Source organism: Notolepis coatsorum (genome assembly GCF_963971535.1).
Source record: "Notolepis coatsorum genome assembly, chromosome: 17".
NCBI lineage: Eukaryota > Metazoa > Chordata > Actinopteri > Aulopiformes > Paralepididae > Notolepis > Notolepis coatsorum.
In genome coordinates this window covers 20,643,226-20,668,354 of record NC_140181.1, presented here as the reverse complement: position 1 = coordinate 20,668,354, position 25,129 = coordinate 20,643,226, and the positions used below count along the sequence as shown (strand labels likewise).

The 25,129-nt window shown below is 42.9% G+C and overlaps 1 protein-coding gene across 1 annotated transcript; it reads left to right on the top strand.

Annotated features, from left to right (window-relative positions):
* The first annotated feature begins 360 nt into the window (after positions 1-360).
* Positions 361-24,725, top strand: qars1 (glutaminyl-tRNA synthetase 1). Its single transcript, XM_084333771.1, has 23 exons — positions 361-495; positions 1,295-1,445; positions 2,907-3,016; positions 3,380-3,455; positions 3,558-3,622; positions 4,026-4,079; positions 4,161-4,218; positions 4,303-4,374; positions 6,836-6,921; positions 7,201-7,287; positions 7,702-7,801; positions 7,916-7,994; positions 11,380-11,619; positions 11,737-11,829; positions 14,022-14,159; positions 14,968-15,055; positions 15,377-15,523; positions 16,062-16,163; positions 16,277-16,369; positions 18,491-18,618; positions 18,705-18,771; positions 21,456-21,581; positions 23,525-24,725. The coding sequence occupies exons 1-23, from the start codon at positions 385-387 to the stop codon at positions 23,573-23,575; spliced, it is 2,322 nt and encodes a 773-aa protein (XP_084189897.1). The 5' UTR covers positions 361-384; the 3' UTR covers positions 23,576-24,725.
* The last annotated feature ends 404 nt before the right edge of the window (positions 24,726-25,129 follow it).

Here is a 25,129-nt window from a genome sequence, read left to right as displayed (position 1 = left end):
AAAAATCATTGTTTTACTGAGTTACAGCTCAAATAATCCACAAAAGGATTATAAAATGAGTATAATTATAATAAATGTATACTCATGTGAATTAATCAATGCGGATCTGATGCAACATATTTCGGTAACCCCCTCCCTCCTAACCTCGTTCCCACCTCCCTCCTGATGTCAACACAACTCGTGATTGGTTCTCTGTCTCATAGTGGGACGGCCACTTCAACGAAACCCATTCCTGATTGGTAGACGCTTTTCGGATACACACCGTAGGATTGGTTGATATTTTTACACTCCACGTCTTCTTCCGGGAGTAGAGGAAGTGGCCCCGCCCTCAGAGGAAACGGTCTTCTGCGCACGCGTGTCTGACCGGTGTGCCTGCGGTGAAACATGGCGGACGCGTTGATACTCTTCACTTCTATCGGGCTCAGTGAGCAAAAAGCGAAAGAAACATTGAAAAATGAGGCACTGAGTTGCGCCCTCAAGGACGCGATTGCTCAGGTACAGTATGATGATCTGGAAAAGAGAACTGTCACAGTATGGCAAGCGATATTAAGTTCAGACACGTTCTCTCATTGATAGCTTGCTGTCCAACTGTTGTCCATTCAACAGTTTTACTGCTAAGCTTACTTCTTTTGATTTACTGCTTTGTTTCTGGTCTTCGAACAATCAGCTGGTTACAGATTATGCAGCCTACTACACGCTATTATCATTTTTACAAAACGTTGTCCCACTTGAGGAGATATGCTCGATATATAAGGTCAGTCTCAGTCTGACGGTGTGTAGAAAGTCACTTTCATTTTCACATGTCTTCTGATGACCAACGTTCCTGTCAAGTCAAGTGTTTCCCCAAGACGTGCTCTTTAGCATAAAGCACACTAAACTAAAGCATTTAGCACAACTTGTCGTGGGGAATAATAGTCCATAGCATGACTAACCTTTTCTAATGTTACTCTTAGTTGGTTGACTTACACTGGTTGTTACTGCACATTGTGGCCTATCGATAATCATAGATCAACAACAGTTGTCCTATATCATCATCTGATGCACATACCAACCTGAGATACATAACATACTATTTTGGGTGAACACATTTACCCAAAGCTTTACCATTTGCAATAGGGTGAACAACATTACCCAAAGTGCCTTACAGTGCCATGAGAACATTTCTAGAATGGGTTGTCCCAAGTGGGAATCGAACCCCGACAGTGTTCGTTGAGTTACACAGGCTAACAACTAATACCTTTGTGTAAATATGGTAATAAATGCTGGTTGTCTGGTTCCCACCGGTTTTCCATAGGCAGCGCGTGTCCATGGGACATCAGGAGTGGACAAGGCCATGGGAACACTGTTGTACAACATGGCTTCCCGCCTCAAAGACAACAATCGCCTGGCATTCCTCACAGACCACATTGCACAGCGCAAAATCTGTACAGAACTACAGCTAGCAGGTAACCGGTAATTTCTTTTGACATGTCATACACCCTAGTTGTTTACTGTAGTGAGTAACCAGTGCTGAGCAATGATACAGTAATTAACACAGATAATAAGGCACCTGATCTTGGATTGGAACACAATGTATAATGTCTTTGTTTTTATAGTGGTTCAAGCTATTTATAAAAAATTAAATAAAAAAAAAGTAGCAGATACATTGTTCTTCCTTGATAGGTTGCAGCCTCCTCACTGATGGTTAAATGAGTAACCAAAGCTAAGTGTTGACATAGTATTTCATCAGCCATTAGACCGCCATGCACTCACACATACAAATATGTGCACACACACACACACACACACACACACACAGTCACAGACACACACACACACACACACACACACACACACACACACACACACACACACACACACACACACAAGGGTTTCAATGTTTTAATGTCCCGGACAAATAGGAGAAATTCTGGTCAAATATGATCTGTGTTTATTGAGCTTATTGCAATAACATTATACCAGTGAAATACTATCTGTGTTTAATATTGAGCTTATTGTAATAACATTATACCAGTCAATATTATCTGTTTATTGAGCTTATTGTAATAACATTATACCAGTCAAATATTATCTGTTTTTTTTAGCTTATTGTAATAACGTTATACCAGTCAAATATTATCTGTGTTTATTGAGCTTATTGTAATAATGTTATACCAGTCAAATATTATCTGTGTTTATTGAGCTTATTGCAATAACATTATACCAGTGAAATACTATCTGTGTTTATTGAGCTTATTGTAATAACATTATACCAGTCAATATTATCTGTTTATTGAGCTTATTGTAATAACATTATACCAGTCAATATTATCTGTTTATTGAGCTTATTGTAATAACATTATACCAGTCAATATTATCTGTTTATTGAGCTTATTGTAATGACATTATACCAGTCAATTTTTTTTTTTTTTATATATAAAGCTTATTGTAATAACGTTATACCAGTCAAATATTATCTGTGTTTATTGAGCTTATTGTAATAATGTTATACCAGTCAAATATTATCTGTTTATTGAGCTTATTGTAATAACATTATACCAGAGAGAGAGAGAGAGAGAGAGAGAGAGAGAGAGAGAGAGAGAGAGAACTGCCTCTCCACTGTGCAGTTAAGCACCACAGACCACACCACAGATTGCTGAGCCACAGCTCTGTGAACAGAGATGAAACCGAGAGAGCGAGAACCCTCTCTCTCCTGGCACACTGGAGAGTGGATCAAGCAGGCTACCGTGGCCAGTTTGGCCCACTCTGGAATTATGTTCACCAGACATTATGACTGGAGAGATTTACATTTGTCTGGCTTCAACAGATTTTCCCAGTAAAAAAAAAAAACCCGGTAATTACCGGATAATGGAAACCCTGACACACTCATATGCACGGTATTGACGGAATATTTTCTGTCTCTCTAGCTGCATTGGATTTTGTGAAGAGCCACCCTCAGGACCCCATCAATCACAAGGAGTTTGACAGTGCATGTGGAGTGGGAGTGGTCATAACACCAGAAATGATCGAGGATGCTGTAAGGACATGACCTTTACATGTACTCAAGGAAACTATAAAAGAAGGAAGGTGTGACAAATAAAACAATATTAAACGTTAGCTGGTTAACAATGCAATGAATTACTGATGATTCTGACATCTGAGGTAATAACCTGTTTAAATGACGGGTCATAAACGAGGAGATGGCGATCCCATTCATCTCAATGTCGGCCAAATTGAAAGTTTCCACACTTGACACAAGTGTGTGTTCGCACGCTACATAGTGACGTGATGACCCTTCCTTCTTTTATAGTTTCCTTGCATGTACTTAGGAACAGGATTTTCAGACAGGTGGGGGTGAGGCGGTAGATTATTAATGATGTCATCATGGGAATGTTCTCAGGTGGAGTTGGTCATCAAGAAGCACAGAGAACAGCTGGTGAAGGAGAGGTATCGCTTCAATATGGGACTGCTGATGGGTACGGCCTCTGGACTGTTGTGGATGAATATTCCTGATTCATTCAGTCACAAATAAGATTTACAGAAATGCTGCTGTCTCATTGAGCTCTTTTCCATCACAGGAGAAGCTCGAGGTGCTCTGAAGTGGGCCGATGGAAAGATCGTCAAGAATGAGGTGGACATGCAGGTTGGTTTCTGAGAGGAAAATATGACAAGACCAATGACTTAACTTGGATAGTGTATTACCTTAAAGAGGCATGAAACCCAAGTGTAGAGGAGCCAAAGCTATATTAGGTTATTCTATTATATGAATGTTTATATGTTTATTTTTATAACCTTACATTGAAAGGGCATTAGTAATATTGATTGGATTTAGATAAAGTCATTGAACAAAGTTGTTGAATATATATATTCAACAATTCTCTCAGAAGAATTGAATTTGCTGCCCTAGCAGTTGATACCTTCCAAATCTGTGATGTTAAGAGTGCCTCTTTGGGGGTACTACTAAAGGAAGAAAGAGGCAGTCAAAGTGTGTGTGTGTGTGTAACTCTGTACGCGTGATGTTCACTCATACTCGCATGCGCTCCCAGGTCTTGCACCTCTTGGGCCCCAAGACCGAGGCTGATCTAGAGAAGAAACCCAAGGTAACCCCTCAAGACATTATTAATAAATAATATGATCATTTGATCCATCCACCGTTGTAACATCCCGTCTTCTCCATGCAGCCTCAGAAAACCAAGGTCCAAGAGAACGAGGTCCACAAAGAGGAGGTGGAAGTTAACGGTAAAGACGCCACGGCGGCAGACAGGGATCAGACCTCATTATTATTCTGAAGTGGTTGGTTACAACTGTGTGTTGTTTGTTTAGGTGAGATGAAGCACGAGGGGACATCTCTAATGGAGCAGCTCAGAGGAGAGGCTCTGAAGTTCCATAAGCCAGGTAAGATGGAACCACCTGACGACTTACTTCATCATTGACCCATTTCATACCCCACCCCTTTTTTACTTTTTAACAGTTGTGATGGGGGGGGGGGGGGGGGGGGGGGGTCAGGAAAAGAGGGTGGGGTTTAAGATGGTTCAATTAGCATCTGTTCACTCCTCTCCATACATCAACCACAGCAGTACAGAAAAGACCACATGGTCTTTAAAGACACGACCGACAATTTTTTTTTTTTTTTTTTTAAACTTACATTTTTATTGACATTTATAGACATACAACACTTAGACAATACTTAAAATTACATCAAACACATAACAATACATTAACATGGGTCCTTTGAATTCCTATGATGTATGGCTGCGTTCAGCAGCCCAGACCCCCATAAGAGGGACCCCCCCTCCCGCCATCCACCCCGAGAAATAGGACTCCCCCACATCCCAGGTCCGCCCCACGCGGGGCAGAGCACCCAGCGACACGGGTCCCTTGAATTAAATTGGGCTAGGCTCAGTAGAGGAGAGAGGGAGGTTACTCCCCCCCCCCACCTAGCCAAGCCCGCTACCTCCCATGTCACCAAGCACCCCACCCCACCCCACGCACACCGACCCCACAACATACAAGACCCCACTCTCCCGGGCCAAATCACGGAACGATGCCCCCCGCCCCCCAACAGTCCCCCCTACTGAGCTAAGTCCGTAGGACTCCCCCATATCCCAGGTCCGCTACGCGCGGAGCTGAGCGCCCAGCGACACGGGTCCCTTGAATTAAATTGGGCCAGGCCCAGAGGAGAGGGAAGGGGACTCTCCCCCCCCCACCGAGCCAAGCCCGCTACCTCCCATGTCACAGAGAACCCCACCCCACGTACACCGACCCCACAACACACAAGACCCCACTGGGCAAAGCTCAGCCGCTATGACCCCCATAAGAGAAACCCCTCCGTCCCGCCATCCTCCCCGAGAAACGGAACACCCCCATATCCCAGGTCCACCACGCGCGGAGCTGAGGACCTAGAGCCCCCACCCGACCGCCAGGCCCCCGGCCCACGAGAACCCCAAGCCCGCAGAAGACCAGAGCACCACGCCTCAATGGCCCCCAGACCCCCCGCGACCCCAAGCCTGGTGGCCCGGCGACCAGACCGTCCAAGCCGCGTGTAGCCTTTTTACAATGCATCCGCGTTTCCGGCGCTCTGATTGGCCAGGTCATGTGACATGTGCGCCCAATAGCGTGTTTACCCATTTCCGCGTCGAACAGCCTGCAAACTACCTGGCGTTCTATCGCCATGCTCTAAGACAAACTCTAACCTTAACCAACTTCGAAAGAGTGCCTAAGCTTAACCGGCGAAAGAACTTGCCGTCACGCTCTAAGACAAACTCTAACCTTAACCAACTTCGAAGAGTGCCTAAGCTTAACCAGTGTAGAAACTTGCTGTCCCACGTTTGGCGCTCATGTCACATGACCTGGCCAATCAGAGCGCAAAACGGGAACCCGGAAACGCGGATGCGTTGTAAAAAGGCTTCAAGCGTCCAGGCCACGGCGGCCGAGGGCCCCAAGGAGCCCCACCCCACCCGTACCGACCCCACAACACGCAAGGTCCCCCTCTCCCGGGTCGAACTGCCGGAACGATGGTCTCTCCCCCCGACATTCCCCCCCCACTGAACAAAGCCCACCCACTTCTGTATCTCTCATGTCACTGATATCACCATGTACATTTATAGCAAACGCTATTCTAACATGACTTACAAAATAAAAATGAAAACTAAATAGGCCATATAATTAGCACTTCCCAGTTTTGCCCCCGTTGGCAGGTTGGAGGGGAATCAGCTCTCCTAGGGACAGGCCCCCCCCCCCTAGTGACGGAGTTATGCCCAATGGAGATTCTCCCAAGCCCCTATTATTGTCCAACATCTTTTGAATTTTTGTAACGTTAGCTAACTGTCTTGCTAGTGTAAACTATGGATGAGTCGGTCGCACTAACCAGTTGAGCTAACGGGTCCTCCTAGTCTAATGTGAGCTATTAACTCGTCATCACTGTAAATGAGGGAAACCTCAGTGCTTTCACGAGTATAAATAAAGGTTTGAAATGAAAATTAACGTTAACAGCGTTCGTTCAGCTGTCAGCTGTCACACATGGAGGCAACACGCCGCACGCGACAGGGCGAAGTGGATGGGCCAATGAATGAGCACACAGTGTGCGCACCCAGTCCTCGTGGGAGTTGTAGTATTATGTAGTATCACCTGGATTGACTTAATTATTGCAGATGCCTTTTGTAGACTACAATGTTTTTTTTCCATAGAAAAAAAGTCACCCGCCACTTTGGCGGGTAGAATTACGGAGTTACCCGCCACTGCCGAATTCTACCCGCATTTGGCGGGTGTTAATGTCAAGCCCTGATCCTGATTAATAATATGAATGTACATGTAAATGCTCACAGTGAGTCTGTTAACCCCTGCCGTGTCCCCGCAGGAGAGAACTACAAGACTGAAGGCTATGTGGTGACACCCAACACCATGGACCTTCTGAAACAGCACCTGAAGCTCACTGGGGGACAGGTAAAAACATTAAAAACTTTTAGAAGGAGATCACACTCACTTCATTGTGAACCTTGTTGCCCACCATCTCAATGTAAGATCACTCACTTCATTGTGAACCTTTTTGAACCTCTATTCATCTCAATGTAAGATTACACTCACTTCATTGTGAACCTTTTTGAACCTCTTTTCATCTCAAAGTAAGATCACACTCACTTCATTGTGAACCTTTTTGAACCTCTTTTCATCTCAATGTAAGTGGATTCTTCTCTCTTGCCCCATTTTTTTTTTATTCTCTAGATTCGCACTCGCTTCCCTCCGGAGCCAAACGGTATCCTCCACATCGGACACGCCAAAGCCATCAACTTCAATTTCGGTTATGCAAAGGTATAACACCGTCTTATCTGCCTTCTTGGATAGTAACATACGTTTACCAGAATGCCCACTATCAGGGCTGGGTGATGTTGCAAAAAAAAGGAATCGCACACAACTTTAACAATGTCTGCTTATGAAGAATCGCATGTCGGATTATCCAATTGACATATTTGAGTGCATAGTCAAGGGAAGTGTGATACAGTATCAAACCCAAAATTCACTGTTGATTGTCGACCACTTTCACTATTGATTTAGACGATACAATTTTGTATCACAATCCACAATATAAAAAAACGACACAATACGATCGCATTGATGTACTTTTCTATATATATTGCCTAGCCCTGTCTACCATAATACTCTACCCTCCCTCCACTGTCTGTTTTCTGGCCTTCTGTAACTGTGTGTGTGTGTCTCCTCCTGCAGGCCAACGATGGGATTTGTTTCCTGAGGTACGACGACACCAATCCAGAGAAGGAGGAGGAGAAGTACTTCACTGCCATCAGGAACGTGGTGGAGTGGCTTGGTGAGTCGGCTGCTGCTCTAATATGATGCATCAGTTCAACAGCGATGGCTCTGGGGTTTTCAGTTATGACCATGCATTCTAATCCATATGACTCCCATTGTTTCCTTCACACAGGCTACAAGCCATACACTATCACTCATGCATCAGACAACTTCCAGCAACTGTACGACCTCGCTGTGGATCTCATACGCAGGTGAGTGAAGAAATTCAGGGTATCTGCAGGTTTCAACAAGTATATAAAAAAAAATAAAAAATTTGGGCGCTCCAGTAGCACACCATTTAGCTCGCTGAGTCACGAAGCGGTCGTCCGGGGTGCGTGTTGCTTATTGACAGCGGAAGAGTGCAAAAATGCTTCCGCATTCGTCACCGCACGCCAGTGCGGTAATGCGCCTTTCCTTTCGCCCCGCTCAGACAAATGCATATGTACATTGCAACACAAAGGCAGCATTTCCGCGTACATTGCAACGAATCACTTGGAGTTTGAAAGTGATATCAGAAGAAACTACTCAACCTCGGCTGTCTTTAACTATGAGTGAACACAACGCATTGTAACGTTAACGCAGCTGTCAACTGTACTTTACTATGGAATATACATGTATATTATCGCGACGCGTCGTCACAGACTAAACAGTGTTGTGAACACAACACATTGTAACGTTAACGCAGCTGTCAACTGTACTTTACTATGGAATATACATGTATATTATCGCGACGCGTCGTCACAGACTAAACAGTGTTGTGAACACAACACATTGTAATGTTAACGCAGCTGTCAACTGTACTTTACTATGGAATATACATGTATTGTTAGAAAATGTTTTGGATCTAAATCACTTGGAGTTTGAAAGTGATATCAGAAGAAACTACTCAACCTCGGCTGTCTTTAACTATGAATGAACACAACACTCTAACTCACCATGTTTAGATAATAAAGTACTCAACCTCTACTTGTCTACTGTCTGACTGAACACAACACTCTAACTTACCATGTTTAGATAATGAAGTACTCAACCTCTACTGTATTTAACTATGAGTGAACACAACACTCTAACTTACCATGTACTCAACCTCTACTGTATTTAACTATGAGTGAACACAACACTCTAACTTACCATGTTTAGATAATGAAGTACTCAACCTCTACTGTATTTAACTATGAGTGAACACAACACTCTAACTTACCATCTTTAGATAATAAAGTACTCAACCTCTACTGTATTCAACTATGAGTGAACACAACACTCTAACTTACCATGTTTAGATAATGAAGTACTCAACCTCTACTGTATTTAACTATGAGTGAACACAACACTCTAACTTACCATCTTTAGATAATAAAGTACTCAACCTCTACTGTATTTAACTATGAGTGAACACAACACTCTAACTTACCATGTTTAGATAATAAAGTGTTAGTGTTGTGTTCACTCATAGTTAAATACAGTAGAGGTTGAGTACTTTATTATCTAAAGATGGTAAGTTAGAGTGTTGTGTTCACTCATAGTTAAATACAGTAGAGGTTGAGTACTTTGTAGGATAATAATAGTATTCAAATAGGAATAGAGTCAAATGACTTGCTCACTCAGAGGGTCCAGATAATAAGGTTTATTACCCAGATCAAATCAAATCATTACAACAATAGAGAATATGGCTGGAGATCTTACCTAAACAGACCAGCTCCGTCAGTCAGGTAAAAAGATCCCCCTCCCCAGTTGGGGAAGCAGTTAAGTACCAGGTGAACAATGGGGGGGTGGGGGAAGGGGAGGGGAGCAAGGGGGCGTAGTTCATACATCAATATATTCCACAACTTCATTATCTAAACATGGTAAGTTAGAGTGTTGTGTTCACTCATAGTTAAATACAGTAGAGGTTGAGTACTTCATTATCTAAACATGGTAAGTTAGAGTGTTGTGTTTATTCATAGTTAAATACAGTAGAGGTTGAGTACTTCATTATCTAAAGATGGTAAGTTAGAGTGTTGTGTTCACTCATAGTTAAATACAGTAGAGGTTGAGTACATGGTAAGTTAGAGTGTTGTGTTCACTCATAGTTAAATACAGTAGAGGTTGAGTACTTCATTATCTAAACATGGTAAGTTAGAGTGTTGTGTTCAGTCAGACAGTAGACAAGTAGAGGTTGAGTACTTTATTATCTAAACATGGTGAGTTAGAGTGTTGTGTTCATTCATAGTTAAAGACAGCCGAGGTTGAGTAGTTTCTTCTGATATCACTTTCAAACTCCAAGTGATTTAGATCCAAAACATTTTCTAACAATACATGTATATTCCATAGTAAAGTACAGTTGACAGCTGCGTTAACGTTACAATGTGTTGTGTTCACAACACTGTTTAGTCTGTGACGACATGTCGCGATAATATACATGTATATTCCATAGTAAAGTACAGTTGACAGCTGCGTTAACGTTACAATGTGTTGTGTTCACAACACTGTTTAGTCTGTGACGACGCGTCGCGATAATATACATGTATATTCCATAGTAAAGTACAGTTGACAGCTGCGTTAACGTTACAATGCGTTGTGTTCACTCATAGTTAAAGACAGCCGAGGTTGAGTAGTTTCTTCTGATATCACTTTCAAACTCCAAGTGATTCGTTGCAATGTACGCGGAAATGCTGCGTTTGTGTTGCAATGTACATATGCATTTGTCTGAGCGGGGCGAAAGGAAAGGCCATTACCGTACTGGCTTTTTGCACTCTTCCGCTGTCAATAAGCAACACGCGTCCCGGGTTCGCTTCCCACACCCGGTGGCCATTTGCCGCATGTCTTCCCTACTTCTCCTCCCGTTCTCCCTCTCTCCTCTGTCGTACCTGCGTGGCCAGAAAAAGCTGTAAAAATGCAAAAAAAAAAATCGAAAAAAAATAAAAAATGTAATACCACTTAGAGCCAAATGTACGGTAATACCAATTTCACAACCATACTAGCAAAACATGTAAGACATTTTAAGACTTGTTAATACCTTTTAAGGCCTTAAATTGAGAATTATGAATTTAACGCTTTTAAAGATTTTTCTATACCCTGTAGATACCCTGAAACAACTTCAACAACTTCATTCAATGTGTTTCACTTTATGCCTGGGTTAGCTGTATACAGTATGCTTGGATCAGTGGTACACATTTGATGTGCTTTCTAGGGATGCACCCATGTGTTTTTTGAGGCTGATAACGAAATATGAATTTATTATTTATTATTTAAAAAAATGTTTTACTCCTACCAATATCGACTGATACTGATGCCGATACCAATTGTTCAACACGTGCCCATCCTAAGATAATGAAGTGGTGATGTGAGTTTTCGGGGAGTTACAACAAGCTCCTATTTGATCAAGTCAAATTTAAAGGAGAAATTAACTGAAATCTGTTCTTTGTTTGCTCCATTGGCATATTAAGCAAAAGTCTACATGTATAAAGGACACAAAAATGGCAATTCTAGAGTGGATTAAATATTGGCTATAAAAACAAAATTTGACCGATACCGACGGATACCAATTGATGATTGTCTGCCGTATTGGTGGATCTCTTTTCCCTTTTGACCTTCCACCCGGTCGTTCTGTCGTTCCAGGGGTCATGCCTATGTGTGCCACCAAAGGGGGGAGGAGCTGAAGGGCCATAACGCACCCCCATCACCATGGCGGGAACGTCCCCTTGAAGAGTCACTGGTCCTGTTTGAGAGGATGAAGAAGGGCCTGTTCGCCGAGGGGGAGGCGACGCTCCGGATGAAGATAGTTATGGAGGACGGAAAGATGGACCCCGTGGCCTACAGGATCAAATACACAGCACATCACCGTACAGGAGATTCGTGGTATGAAGGGGTGTTTTTTCATACATACAAATACCAATGTTTCCTCTGGAAATATGTTTTAAAAATTATTATTATTATTTGTTTTATTCCTGATCCTTTTTTCTCCCCTCTTTCCAGGTGTATCTATCCCACCTACGACTACACCCACTGTCTGTGTGACTCCATTGAGAACATCACACACTCCCTCTGCACCAAAGAGTTCCAGGCCAGGTACTGAATCTATTTGGTCCAACAAATTGATCCCTAGAATTCCAAGTGCCATTATCACAATCTGGTTTTATTATATATTTTATTATGTATTTACACATATAAGGAATTGTTCTTGATGTTTGCTCACACAAAGAAAATGAGAATGCTGTATCTAGAATTACATTCAAATAATTTTCAATTTGTCAATAAATAAGTAGGAGTATATACAAGGAAGTGTTGGAGGGGTTTTGTAAATGTAGTGTAGTGAGGCAAAGGGTCAACTATAAAATATGAGAAGACCCGCTCCTCCCCCCAACACCTGAGACCCCCACAGTATGTCTCTCTGCAGACCAGGTGAGTACACAGCTGAGCAAGTTACACGCAGGCAAGGCTGCAGGTCCTGATGGGGTGAGCCCAAAAGTACTCAAAACCTGTTCCTCTCAGCTGTGTGATGTGCTCCAGCTCCTATTCAATATGAGCCTGAGGCTGCAGAGAGTCCCGACACTGTGGAAAACCTCCTGTGTGGTCCCTGTCCCAAGTGCCCGCGTCCCAGCACGTCCAAGGACTACAGGCCGGTGGCTCTAATCTCTCATATAATGAAGACCATGGAGAGGTTAGTCCTGGAGCAACTCCGCCCGGTGACCAAACCCCACCTAGACCCACTCCAGTTCGCCTACCAGCCCCGACTGGGGGTAGAGGATGCTGTCATCTACCTGCTGAACCGAGCCTACACTCACCTAGACAAGCCGGGGAGCACTGTGAGAGTCATGTTCTTTGACTTCTCCAGTGCTTTTGATACCATAAGGCCTGGGCTGCTGGGTGAGAAGTTTGAGGCGATGCAGGTAGAGGCCCCCCTGGTGTCCTGGGTTGTTGACTATCTGACGGGCAAACCACAGTACATGCGCCTACGGAGCTGTGTGTCAGACAGACTGGTCAGCAACACCGGGGCCCCGCAGGGGACAGTCCTCTCTCCCTTCCTCTTCACCATCTACACCAATGACTTCCACTATCGGTCAGAGTCCTGCCACCTTCAGAAGTTTTCTGATGACTGCGATAGTGGGATGTATAAAGGACGGTGACGAGAGGGAATACCGGGAACTGGTAGTGAACTTCGTCACATGGTGCGATAAAAACCACCTGCAGCTAAATGTGGCGAAGACCACAGAACTGGTGGTGGAGCTGGGGAGGAGGAGGAGTGCACCTGTGACCCCCGTTTCCATCAGGGGAGTCGATGTGGACATGGTTGAGGAGTACAAATACCTCTGTGTGCACATTGACAACAAACTGAACGGGTCAACATGCAGAGGCACTGTACAAGAAGGGCCAGAGCCGACTCTACTTCCTCAGAAGGCTGAGATCATTCAATGTCTGTACAAGGATGTTTAGGATGTTCTATGAGTCGGTGGTGGCGGGTGCCTTCTTGTACGCTGTGACCTGCTGGGGCAGCGGACTGAGAGCAGGGGACACAAACAGGCTGGATAAGCTGGTCAGGAAGGCCAGTAGCGTGGTTGGGGTGGAGCTGGACTCCCTAGCGAGGGTGGCGGAGGGGAGGAGCCTTGCTAAGCTCCAGGCCATCAGGGAAAACCTCTCCCACCCACTATACACAGACTTGGCTGACAGGAGGAGCATGTTCAGTGCTCACACTACCTAAATGCACCACTGAACGGCACAGGAAGTCCTTCATTCCAACAGCCATCAGACTATACAATGCATCACTGTGCCTCACTGCATCATTGAGCACAGAGTGACAGTTACCATCTTCCTAGACTCTTACTTTGGAATCAGCACTGTGCAATACTACACCTACTGTAGACCTCAGTATATTTTTACTGTATATTTTATTCCTTTTTTATTCTATTTTATTCTACTCTTATCTTAGGCAATTTGATTTGTTTTGTTATTCGTGATCTGTTCTGTCTAAATGTTTAATGTTGAGCGATTTGCAGTGTCAAATTTCCCTCTGGATAATAAAAGTATTTCTATTCTATTCTATTCTATTCTATTCTTATGGTTATATACATGATTTTATGTTGATGTTAGAGGTCTTTTGACTCTGAGGAAGACATAGTGCGCATTGAAACGTTTGCACCTTATCAATAAAATATTAAAGTGAATTGTGTGCTCCAGTATCTTCTTTGGGTTCAGTTGAGAAGTGGCCCATAGAACAGTTTCGTCTTTTGATCCCTTTTCTTGTATCCGTCTGTCCTTTTCAGGCGGTCATCTTATTTCTGGCTGTGCAATGCCCTGGACGTCTACTGCCCTGTGCAGTGGGAATATGGACGACTGAACCTCACCTACACCGTTGTCTCCAAGAGGAAAATCATCCAACTGGTAGAGGCAGGTGTTGTCAGGTAAGATGATGCCAGTACACGACACTCATGGCTTTATAACAGCAGTTTCCATAGCAAAGTAGTTACCACTTACCATTGGTTCTTTTAGAGCAGCACAAATCTGACATATGGTGAGTTGGACTGGACACAGTGTTTAGATGTTTGTTTAGTGGAGAGATAAAGTACACACATACTACTCTTCATGATCAGGTACTTGCTTTAAAAGTGAATTTGGAAAGCAAATATAATAGACTATACTAGGGCTGCTTGATTATGGCAGAAATCGTAATCACAATTATTTAGATAGATACTGAAATCATGATTATTAAACACAATTACTGATTGATTCGAGACATTTGATCATATGACGATGACAGAATTGGTCCCCCAACACGAGCTAAAACGACGGTTTGGGCGTTGGGGGAGGGGCGGAGCGCACCGCTGTGAAGGAAGGGTGCGCTGCAGTTACAACACATGCCAAAATGAGAGCAACGTGCCATGCAGCACAATAATAATTGTATCTCGATTATGTTGTGTGGCCATGGGAAGCCAAAATCGTAATTGAAATTGAAACTGATTAATCGTCCAGCCCAATACTATACCTTGATTTCTGTGTGCAACATTCATTAGTTCTTCATTAGGGTACATTAAGTTAGACACATTTTAATTACATAGACACTATTATGGAAAAATATAAATATTGTGATAATCTGATATATATATATATCACATTGTCTGAGTGACAGGTATGGAAAACTTGTGCAAAATGTGATATTTGATTTATTATATTGTTGATTTACGCAACAAAATTGTGTATCGTAACTTCCAGAGACTGGGATGATCCTCGTCTCTTCACTTTGACTGCCCTGAGGAGGAGGGGTTTTCCAGCTGAAGCTATCAACAACTTCTGTGCGCGGGTATGTACAGTAGGAGGGAGAGATGAATGGATGGGCTGAAAAATGCAACGGAATTGGAGATATAATAGGAAGAAAGTATAACTTAATTTAAATCATTTAAATGTCACCCATACAGAGATACAATTGACAAATACTGACGAAATATCTGAAAAAAATCTTTGTAAACAACTCACAAGTTTTTAGATACTAAACATGAACAAAGGACAATTTACACTTCATATAAAAAACTGTTATCATTCAACACCACAGAAAGAAGCAAACAAAGACAAAACATAAGAAACAGACGTTTCAGGCACTGAATGATATATGTGATCTTGACAGGTGGGAGTAACCGTTGCACAGGCAACAATGGAGCCCCACCTTTTGGAGGCGTGTGTGAGAGACGTGCTGAATGACTCTGCACCTCGGGCCATGGCCGTCCTGGAGCCCCTCAAAGTCACCATCACCAACCTGCCTGAGGACTCCAAGGTTTGTACACCGTCCACATAAACACATCAAACTCAGTGCACTGTTTTATTACACAGTATACCATGGTCTCTGGGTGAATACTCTTTTCTGATTGGCCAGCAGGTGTGCGTTAAAACTGTTTAATGCACACGTAGTTTGGCTAAAGTTTAATTAACCGTTCTAAATTCATCCGCTACCCAACCTGTAAACATAAAATTAATGAGCACAGCTGTCAAAGCTACTTGTTATCAACTACGGCGAAGCACAGCTGACTCATCGACGTCATAAACTAACGGGAAGGAAAACAGACCAATGACATGTATTAAACTTTCAAAAGATATTTTGCCAATACTTTTATTTTATATTGTTGGCAAATGACCATGGTATAAGTGGAATAATCAACTTGCGTTAAAAAATGTTAAGGCACTTTGCAGAAGTTCTTCTCCTCCACGTCGTGCATTAAAACCATTTGAACGCTCGCCTACTTGTTTTAATATCCCTTACGTTACATATTATACACTTTAGAATCTGTTAGCCTTGACTCTGTCTTTTCTCTCAGCTGGATGTGCGAGTACCAAACTTCCCTGCCAACGAGACGAAGGGTAGCCACGTGGTTCCATTCACACGCACCATCTTCATTGATCACAGCGACTTCAGAGAGGTTAGAGAAAGTCTGTTAATATCTATACTTTTGAATGCAGCATCATTTCTTTTGTATGACGAGGAGATTGTGATTGACAGCAGTCAAATTTGTTTGTATTATCACATTTGCAGGTGATGGAGAAGGGCTACAAGCGGCTGACCCCAGACCAGCCGGTTGGCCTGAGGCATGCTGGGTATGTCATCTCTCTGCAGAAGGTCATCAAGGTAAGATTCTGACCCTTCACTCTCAGCAGTTTAAAGTATCTGTTCGGTCTCTCCACAATGTCATGATTAAATACCACAAAGCACTTCTCCTGTTATTATGATGACTCCTCATCAGTGTATTGGCACATGTCCACTGACTAGTAGGCATGGTACAGTCTGCGTAGGCTTGCTGTCCCTTGCCAAGTTACCTGTGTTTTCTTTCCAGTAGGTGTAGGTAGGAGGAGCCCTATTTACATTTCACATTTCATGAGAAACAGAACAACACAATACAATGGAGGAGGTTGAGGCTATGCTGTACTTTTTTGTGGGCATTTGGTTTGGGTTTAACTGTGTATTATGTAAAATGCAAAAAAGAGTGGAATCGATTTTGAGTCGGAGGAAAAGGGAAGACAGCGAACTGTTTTACAGTTGATCATTTTGATGTGACTCGTTTGAGTCTTTCAATGGATAATTTTGATATGACTCGTTTGTGTCTTTCAATGGATCATTTTGACGTGACTCGTTTGTGTCTTTCAATTGATCAATCGCAGTTCAAATATGAATTAAGATCCAGTAATTGTATATCCTATTTCTTGCTTATAATATGGTCAAACATATTTGAGTGAACCATGTACGTGCTTGCATTCAATCATTATGCTATACTCCTGTCCCAGAGACAGAATGGCTGTTGTGAGAAAGCAATGTGTGGACATTGGAAATAACATTACTTCACCTATAAATAGAACACTGTTTTATACAATCAAGATTTGCTGAAAAAGTCATAGGTTTTGTGCATAGATCACTAGATCGATCAATTTCTTAATATGTTTCACTAAGCTTTTCCACAATATGAGGTTAACTGTAAAGTGTTGCCACAGACCTTAACGTGAACATGGGACAATGTTTTTGTGATGAGTTCCATCGATCAATCGACGGTCTGCAGTATTGAATTGCAGCATGGATAGCACAGACAGTACCTACCCCAGAGCAGTGCCTAAATTAGAACAGGTAGGCGCTGTTCTGCACGGGTCAGTTCATCAGTTGGCAGCTTGGCAGTGGGACAAGCAAAACAAAGTGGGAGCACAGATTCAGGCACAGGACGGCAAGGTAGTGGAAATGCGCCATATGTCTTTGTGGATGCCTTTGCCTGAATGCCTCCTCTTCGTCCTTGTGTACCTTCTGTTAGGGGTGGACGGTATGGTCTAAAATTTATATCACGGTATAATTTGAAGCATAGACGGTAACGGTATATATCACGGTATCAGTGTTTCCGTTAGAATAATTTTTTTTGCCTGATAGGCAGGCTATATAAAGAATGACATCCTCAAGGCATGTAGATTTATAATATTTTAACTTAAAACTAGGCTACTTTTGCGTATAAAGTCATTATATTCCAAATAAAATAAGTCCCGAGTCGAGACTCCGTCCTGCTCCCATTGCAAACAGCGGGGCTGGATGCTGGATTTTGCTAGAAGCATATGTAGCTGCAGAGCCGCAGAGCCATGGGCGCTTTCAGGTCTGGTCACAATTCAGCCGTTGGGTGGGGGGGCGCTGTTGAGCGGGCATGTGACCAGACCTAAAAGCGCCCCTGGTTCTGTGGCTCTGCAGCTGCATGCTATTCGCAACTCCACTGCTGCAGCCGTCCTCCCGCTGCAGCCATCGTTATCATAACACTACACACATATCATAATGTTTACAGCAAACTGTAGTTGATCACCAGGTATGTTTTATTAACGTAGAATAATTCATATAAGAAAAACGATAGGGAAATCCCTTACCTTTCTCCACTGGTTAAAAATGCCAGGAACTGAAATTGAAACTTGCTGTGCGCCGATATGTGTTTATTATGAAATGACAATTGCGTGTTGACACGCCCACTGCGCGAAGCCTCCTAAATAACTTTTTCCAGTTTGCACATATCTATTATCTATGACTAATTCTATCTATTTTTAGGGGCAAATGCGATTGAAATAGTCGCGCTGTGGTTACATGACGTCATTGCTATTTTAGAGCTGCTCTACCGGTTACACGGTATAGTCAAAATCCATACCGTAGAGCAAATTCATACCGTTTATACCGTCCACCCCTACCTTCTGTCTGAGCTGACTTTCTCTGCTCTCTCCTTGTCTGTCTGTCTGCCAGGACCCTCGGGGGAAGGTGATGGAGTTGGAGGTGACTTGTACTCCCACTGACACTGCAGAGAAACCCAAGGCCTTCATCCACTGGGTCAGCCAGCCGCTGAAGTGTGAAGTGCGCCTCTACGAAAGATTGTAAGTCACAGAACAGTGTCACAATTAACGCCCCGGCAAAAGTCTACCTGGACTTATTCCCATGACACCTGCTGTTGGTCTTATAGATTCCTACATAAAAATCCAGAGGATCGGTCTGAGGTGCCTGGGGGCTTCCTGAGCGACATCAACCCGGTGAGTACCTCTGTGATGTAGATGATAACATGTACAGTGAATACCTCTGTGATGTAGATGATAACATGTACAGTGAATACCTCTGTGATGTAGATGATAACATGTACAGTGAATACCTCTGTGATGTAGATGATAACATGTACAGTGAATACCTCTGTGATGTAGATGATGACATGTACAGTGAATACCTCTGTGATGTAGATGATAACATGTACAGTGAATACCTCTGTGATGTAGATGATGACATGTACAGTGTCAGTGAATACCTCTGTGATGTAGATGATAACATGTACAGTGAATACCTCTGTGATGTAGATGATGACATGTACAGTGAGTACCTCTGATGTAGATGATAACATGTACAGTGTCAGTGAATACCTCTGTGATGTAGATGATAACATGTACAGTGAATACCTCTGATGTAGATGATAACATGTACAGTGAATACCTCTGTGATGTGGATGGTAACATGTACAGTGAGTACCTCTGTGATGTGGATGATAACATGTACAGTGAATACCTCTGTGATGTAGATGATGACATGTACAGTGAATACCTCTGTGATGTAGATGATGACATGTACAGTGAATACCTCTGATGTAGATGATAACATGTACAGTGTCAGTGAATACCTCTGTGATGTAGATGATAACATGTACAGTGAATACCTCTGATGTAGATGATAACATGTACAGTGAATACCTCTGTGATGTGGATGGTAACATGTACAGTGAATATGAATACCTCTGTGATGTAGAGGTAGACCTGTAGTAGCTGTAGTACTGGTATCGGCGCCAATTCCTCATACTCCGATCTGCAAATTAAGCTGTTCCAATATTGATACTTTAATGACATGCATCGTCAGCAGACTATAATATTTGTCCAGTGGGAAGGGAAAATGTCTGCAGTGCCAATTCTTTGAGATCACAGGCTATGGAGGGCTTTGAAGGTGAGGAGTAGTGTTTTGAAGTTAATGCGTTCCTTGATCGGGAGCCAGTGGAGGGAGTGGAGGACAGGAGTGATGTGTTCGCGGGACCGGGTGTTAGTGAGGAGGCGGGCGGCTGAGTTATCTGCAGTTTATGGAGGGAGCGGGAGGTGATGCCAGTGAGGAGGGAGTTACAGTAGTCCAGGCGGGAGGAGATGAAGGCGTGTATGAGGGATTCAGCAGCAGGGGGGGAGAGGCAGTGACGGATTTTGGCAATGTTAATAAACCGTTAATACAGCGTCCTTTACTATGCAATCAGGTCTCAGCTGAAGTAGGTACACGTATAACTCAACAGTTTTACAAACCATGGTTATGGCTCAGATTCTGCCTCAGACTTCAACCCCATTATGGTTGAAGCATGTTGCATGTTTTCTGTGCCTCCAGCAGTGATGGGAATAACGGCGTTATAAATAACGGCGTTACTAACGGAGTTTGTTTTTTCAGTAACGAGTAATCTAACGGATTACTCTTCCAATCTTAATAACGCTGTTACCGTTACTGCCAAAAAATGCTGCGCGTTACTACTGTATGATTGAAACAGTTTTTTTTCATCAGACAGATCTCTGCGCCAACACACACACACGCGCCACGCATCGCCAACACACACACTCGCGCTGCGCATCGCAGACACACACACACACACGCAGCGCATCGCAGAAACACACACACACACACACACACGTCGCCAACAAACAACAACAACATTGGACTCACGCTGATCAAATAAAAAAAAGAAACATACTTTTTCGGACTGATCATCTGAGCTCCTCTCCAGTTAAATCCAAATAATCCTCTGCCATTGTTGTAATATGTCATCTGTTCTCTAGTATTTAGTCTCGTGCAGTTAAATCCTCTCTAGAAGGGAAAGTGAAACTTACCAAGCCTATAAGTTGTTAAAGGGGCAGTAGGCAATTCATTTACTCTGGATGCCTGAACACAGAATGACACCAGAATCACTGACTACCACGGCAAGCCTATAGAAAATTATTCTATTTAATAATAATTATTATAATAATGATCATAAATATAATATATTAAAAAAAGTAATAAAAAAATGTATTATATTATTAATAATAATAATTATACAAAAAAAAAATCTGTTGTACCGATAACTCGTACCGAACCGTGACCCCAATACCGAGGTACGTACCGAATCGTGGCTTCTGTGTACCGTTACACCCCTAATCTATTGTGTTTGTATTTGTATGATCCACTATATAAACATAGTAATTATAATATCTACATATACATGGCATTTGATTGGAGGCTAGTCTCACTTTGTCCCACAGCAACATTAAAATAGTTTAGATTTGTGTATGTTGTTTATGTAAAAAATGTACTTGAAAGTAACGCAATAGTTACTTTCTGAAGTAACTAGTTACTTTTATAATTTGTAACTGAGTAAGTAATTTAGTTACTTTTTGGAAGAAGTAACTAGTAACTGTAACTAGTTACTTTTTTAAAGTAACTTGCCCAACACTGGCCTCCAGTCAGTTGAGGAGTGTTTTAAATGTGTAGATGTACCACAGTTTGTAGAGTTATTCACGTGTGTACCAACTTCAGTAAACAACGTGATTGCATTATACTACTACAAAAGAGAAAAACATGGAGAAGGTAGAAAAGGTTGTCTTGGATAAACGAATAAGATGTATCAATGGTAACACGTATTTTAAACATGTCTCTTTTGTTTGTCACTCAGGACTCCCTGCATGTGATCACCAGTGCCTTCGTGGACAGCTCAGTGAAAGGGGCAAAGATCCTTGACCAGTTCCAGTTTGAGAGAGTGGGCTACTTCTCCCTGGACCCTGACAGCACAGCAGACAAGGTACAGGCCCCCCGGGGCCCATCTGCTGCTAGCATAACTGTGATCAGATCTGATGCCTTTTTCTTGCGCTCAAACGTGAGGCACGGCAGTGTACATCGAGAGAATTGAAAGTGCACAGGGCACAGTGAGCAATAACACTGATTACCATTGCTACCTCAGCTAATGTTACATAAATCACCACCGTTGGCATTGATAGAGCTCTGACTAACGTTGGCTACTATCAATACATTTTCAACATCAATGCGACCCCCCGCCCCCCTAAAAGCTTGCTTTAATCCCAGTAACGTTAGCGAGCTTGGTTCATATCGATACTCTTATTTTGAAAATCCTGTGGCGAGTATCACGCCCAAGCTCAGCTTCGGCAGCTGAAACACTGTAGTATTAATGGTATGTCACTCACTGGGAATATGCAGGGAGAGGAGGAACAGAGTGATAGGGAGGTGGAGAGCGAGAGGAGGAACAGAGCGATAGGGAGTTGGAGAGGGAGCGGAACAGAGCGATAGGGAGGTGGAGAGGGAGCGGAACAGAGTGATAGGGAGGTGGAGAGGGAGAGGAGGAACAGAGCGATAGGGAGAGGGAGAGGAGGAACAGAGCAATAGGGAGGTGGAGAGGGAGAGGAGGAACAGAGCGATAGGGAGGTGGAGAGGGAGAGGAGGAACAGCAATAGGGAGAGGAGGAACAGAGTGATAGGGAGATGGAGAGGATGAACAGAGCGATAGGGAGGTGGAGAGGGAGAGGAGGAACAGAGCAATAGGGAGAGGAGGAACAGAGGTGGAGAGGTAGAGGAGGAACAGAGTGATGTGGAGAGGGAGAGGAGGAACAGAGCAATAGGGAGAGGAGGAACAGAGTGATAGGGAGGTGGAGAGGAGGAACAGAGCGATAGGGAGGTGGAGAGGGAGAGGAGGAACAGAGCAATAGGGAGAGGAGGAACAGAGTGATAGGGAGGTGGAGAGGAGGAACAGAGCGATAGGGAGGTGGAGAGGGAGAGGAGGAACAGAGGTGGAGAGGTAGAGGAGGAACAGAGTGATGTGGAGAGGGAGAGGAGGAACAGAGTGATATGGAGGTGGAGGTGGAGAGGGAGAGGAGGAACAGAGTGATAGGGAGGTGGAGAGGAGGAAGAGAGTGATAGAGGGAGAGGAGGAACAGAGAGGTGGAGAGGTAGAGGAGGAACAGAGTGATATGGAGGTGACGAGGGAGAGGAGGAAGAATGATAGGGAGGTGGAGAGGAAGAGTTATAGGGAGGGGGAGGAGGAAGAGTGATAGGGAGGTGGAGAGGGAGAGGAACAGAGCGATAGGGAGGTGGAGAGGGAGAGGAAGAAGATAGTGATAGGGAGGTGGAGAGGGAAAGGAAGAGTGATATGGAGGTGGAGAGGGAAAGGAAGAGTGATAGGGAGGTGGAGAGGAGGAACAGAGCGATAGGGAGGTGGAGAGGGAGAGAAGGAAGAGAATGATATAATGTTTGATATGGGTACTGGATGAGCTAATAAGTTAGTAATGAAGTACAAAACAAAACAGGATAATAATCCTTATTTTTTGGGGTGGTTGGTACTGAGTTACACACCATTCGGACCCAGAGTTTTTGTTAACACCAAAATAAGATAAATAAATAAGCAGAACCATCAACGAGGCACGTTCAAAAAGGTGTCTAATGGAACACATGATATACAGTAGCTCAGGAGATAGAGCGGCGCCTGGTAATCGGAATGTTCCTGGTTAGATTCCAGCTCCTCCTGGTAGCGCGTCAGAGTATCCTTGAGCAAGACACTTAACCCCGAACTGCTCCCTATGAGCAAGTTGGCACCTTGCAGCTTCCGTTGTCCGTTTTGTGAATGAATGGGTGAATGTGAGGCGCTAATACGTTTAGCGCTTTGGATAAAAGCTCTATATAAATGCGGTCCTATATGAATCTATTGTGGGTAATGGAAACCTTCCTGTCTCTGCAGCTGGTCTTCAACAGAACGGTCACCCTCAAAGAAGACCCTGGGAAGATTTGATTTGAACAAACCGAGACCGCCGCCTGCTTCCCATGAGCCCACAGAAACATTTGTCAATGTATATATGTTTGTTTGCATCTTGTAAACGTGGAACATCAGCAAAAAGGCGTCGGGACTCCTCATCCTGGGACTGAATCAAACCAAATATTGTTGTATTCACAATGTCTCGTTTTATGAACTATGGAGAGGCAGAGTCTGATGCAATTATTGTTTGCATTCCTGCCATTTTGGGTGTAGTCCTACAGTGGTGGAAAGTAAGTGTTTTTACTCAAGTACTGCACTTAAGTACAATTTTGTACTTGAGTATTTTCATTTTATGGAACTTTGTACTTTTACTCCACTACATCTCAAAGGAGATGTTGTACTTTTTACTCCACTACATTGATCTGAACCCATCTAGTTACTAGTTACTTTGAAGAAAAAGATTTTGCATAGAAAAGGTTTAACATAACCTTTTAGAAGTCAATGGGTCAAGGGTCGAATGCTCCCAAGCACTGGAATACACAAACATCATGTAGAATGCATACTTTTACTTGTGATACTTAAAGTACATTCAATATCAAATACTTCTCTACTTTTACTTAAGTAAAATTTTTAATAGAGGACTTACCAGAGTAATATTTTATCTGGGTATTTCTACTTTTACTTAAGTAAAGGAACTGTATACTTCTTCCACCACTGGTCATATACCTATTGGAAATATTAATAGGATTTGCTAAATATATATTATATAAGGTCTGCTGAACAGAGGATCAAGCCTGGTTTTTTTTTTTCTTCTTTTGAGTTACCTAACAGATAATATCAATGGTGTGACATTTGATATTAGGCCACGTTAAAACTCTTATCTAAGAAAGTTGATATTAGCTGATGTTGGCTAACTCCTAGAAATGAAAACGTAGTGTTGACCTTGATCCTACATCCAGCCTTATACCGTACCTATACCTCATCAGTACCTTATATAACTGCATTTAGAAAATCCCATAGGTAAACTTATTGTCCTAAGCTGATGTTGCATGAATAGATGCTCTCAAACACAATATTTGTTTTCTTACTGAGGTGGAATGACACCTCCAGACCATCATGTTTTTGTAGCCTCAGAGAGGTGGCTTAATTGTCATTTGGAAATCATGAATAAATAATATTTAAAGAATATGCCTCTCTGTCTTGGCCAGAATTTACTGAGTATGACGGAACAATGAATCAAAACATAAAATATTCAAAAATATATATTGACTACTGCAATTACCACATCGCAAGAGGCTGCATTTCTATCAGGTGTTCTCGACAGAAGGTATTTTAGTGATGTGCAGAATCCCTGACCAACAAAACAAGATGCTGATCATGTTGATTGATTGATTGATTGAAAACTTTATTAACAGATTGCAGAATGGGTACAATACAGTACAGCTCAATACACACAATTGTTAAGGGGATGCAGACCAGAGAAAGACTTTCGTCTTGTTTACATCAGGGTCCCCCATTTTCAATTCATCAGGAATTGAAAGGCATATTTGATTATACTGAAACTGAACACGTCTTGAGCATTAATGATGA

Bases quoted from the DNA above. Each gene is read 5' to 3' on its own strand.
- qars1 (XM_084333771.1), top strand. From the start codon at position 385: ATGGCGGACGCGTTGATACTCTTCACTTCTATCGGGCTCAGTGAGCAA. The intron at 3,017-3,379 runs GTAAGGACATGA...GAATGTTCTCAG, and splicing joins CAGAAATGATCGAGGATGCT to GTGGAGTTGGTCATCAAGAA. The intron at 7,995-11,379 runs GTGAGTGAAGAA...CTGTCGTTCCAG, and splicing joins GCTGTGGATCTCATACGCAG to GGGTCATGCCTATGTGTGCC.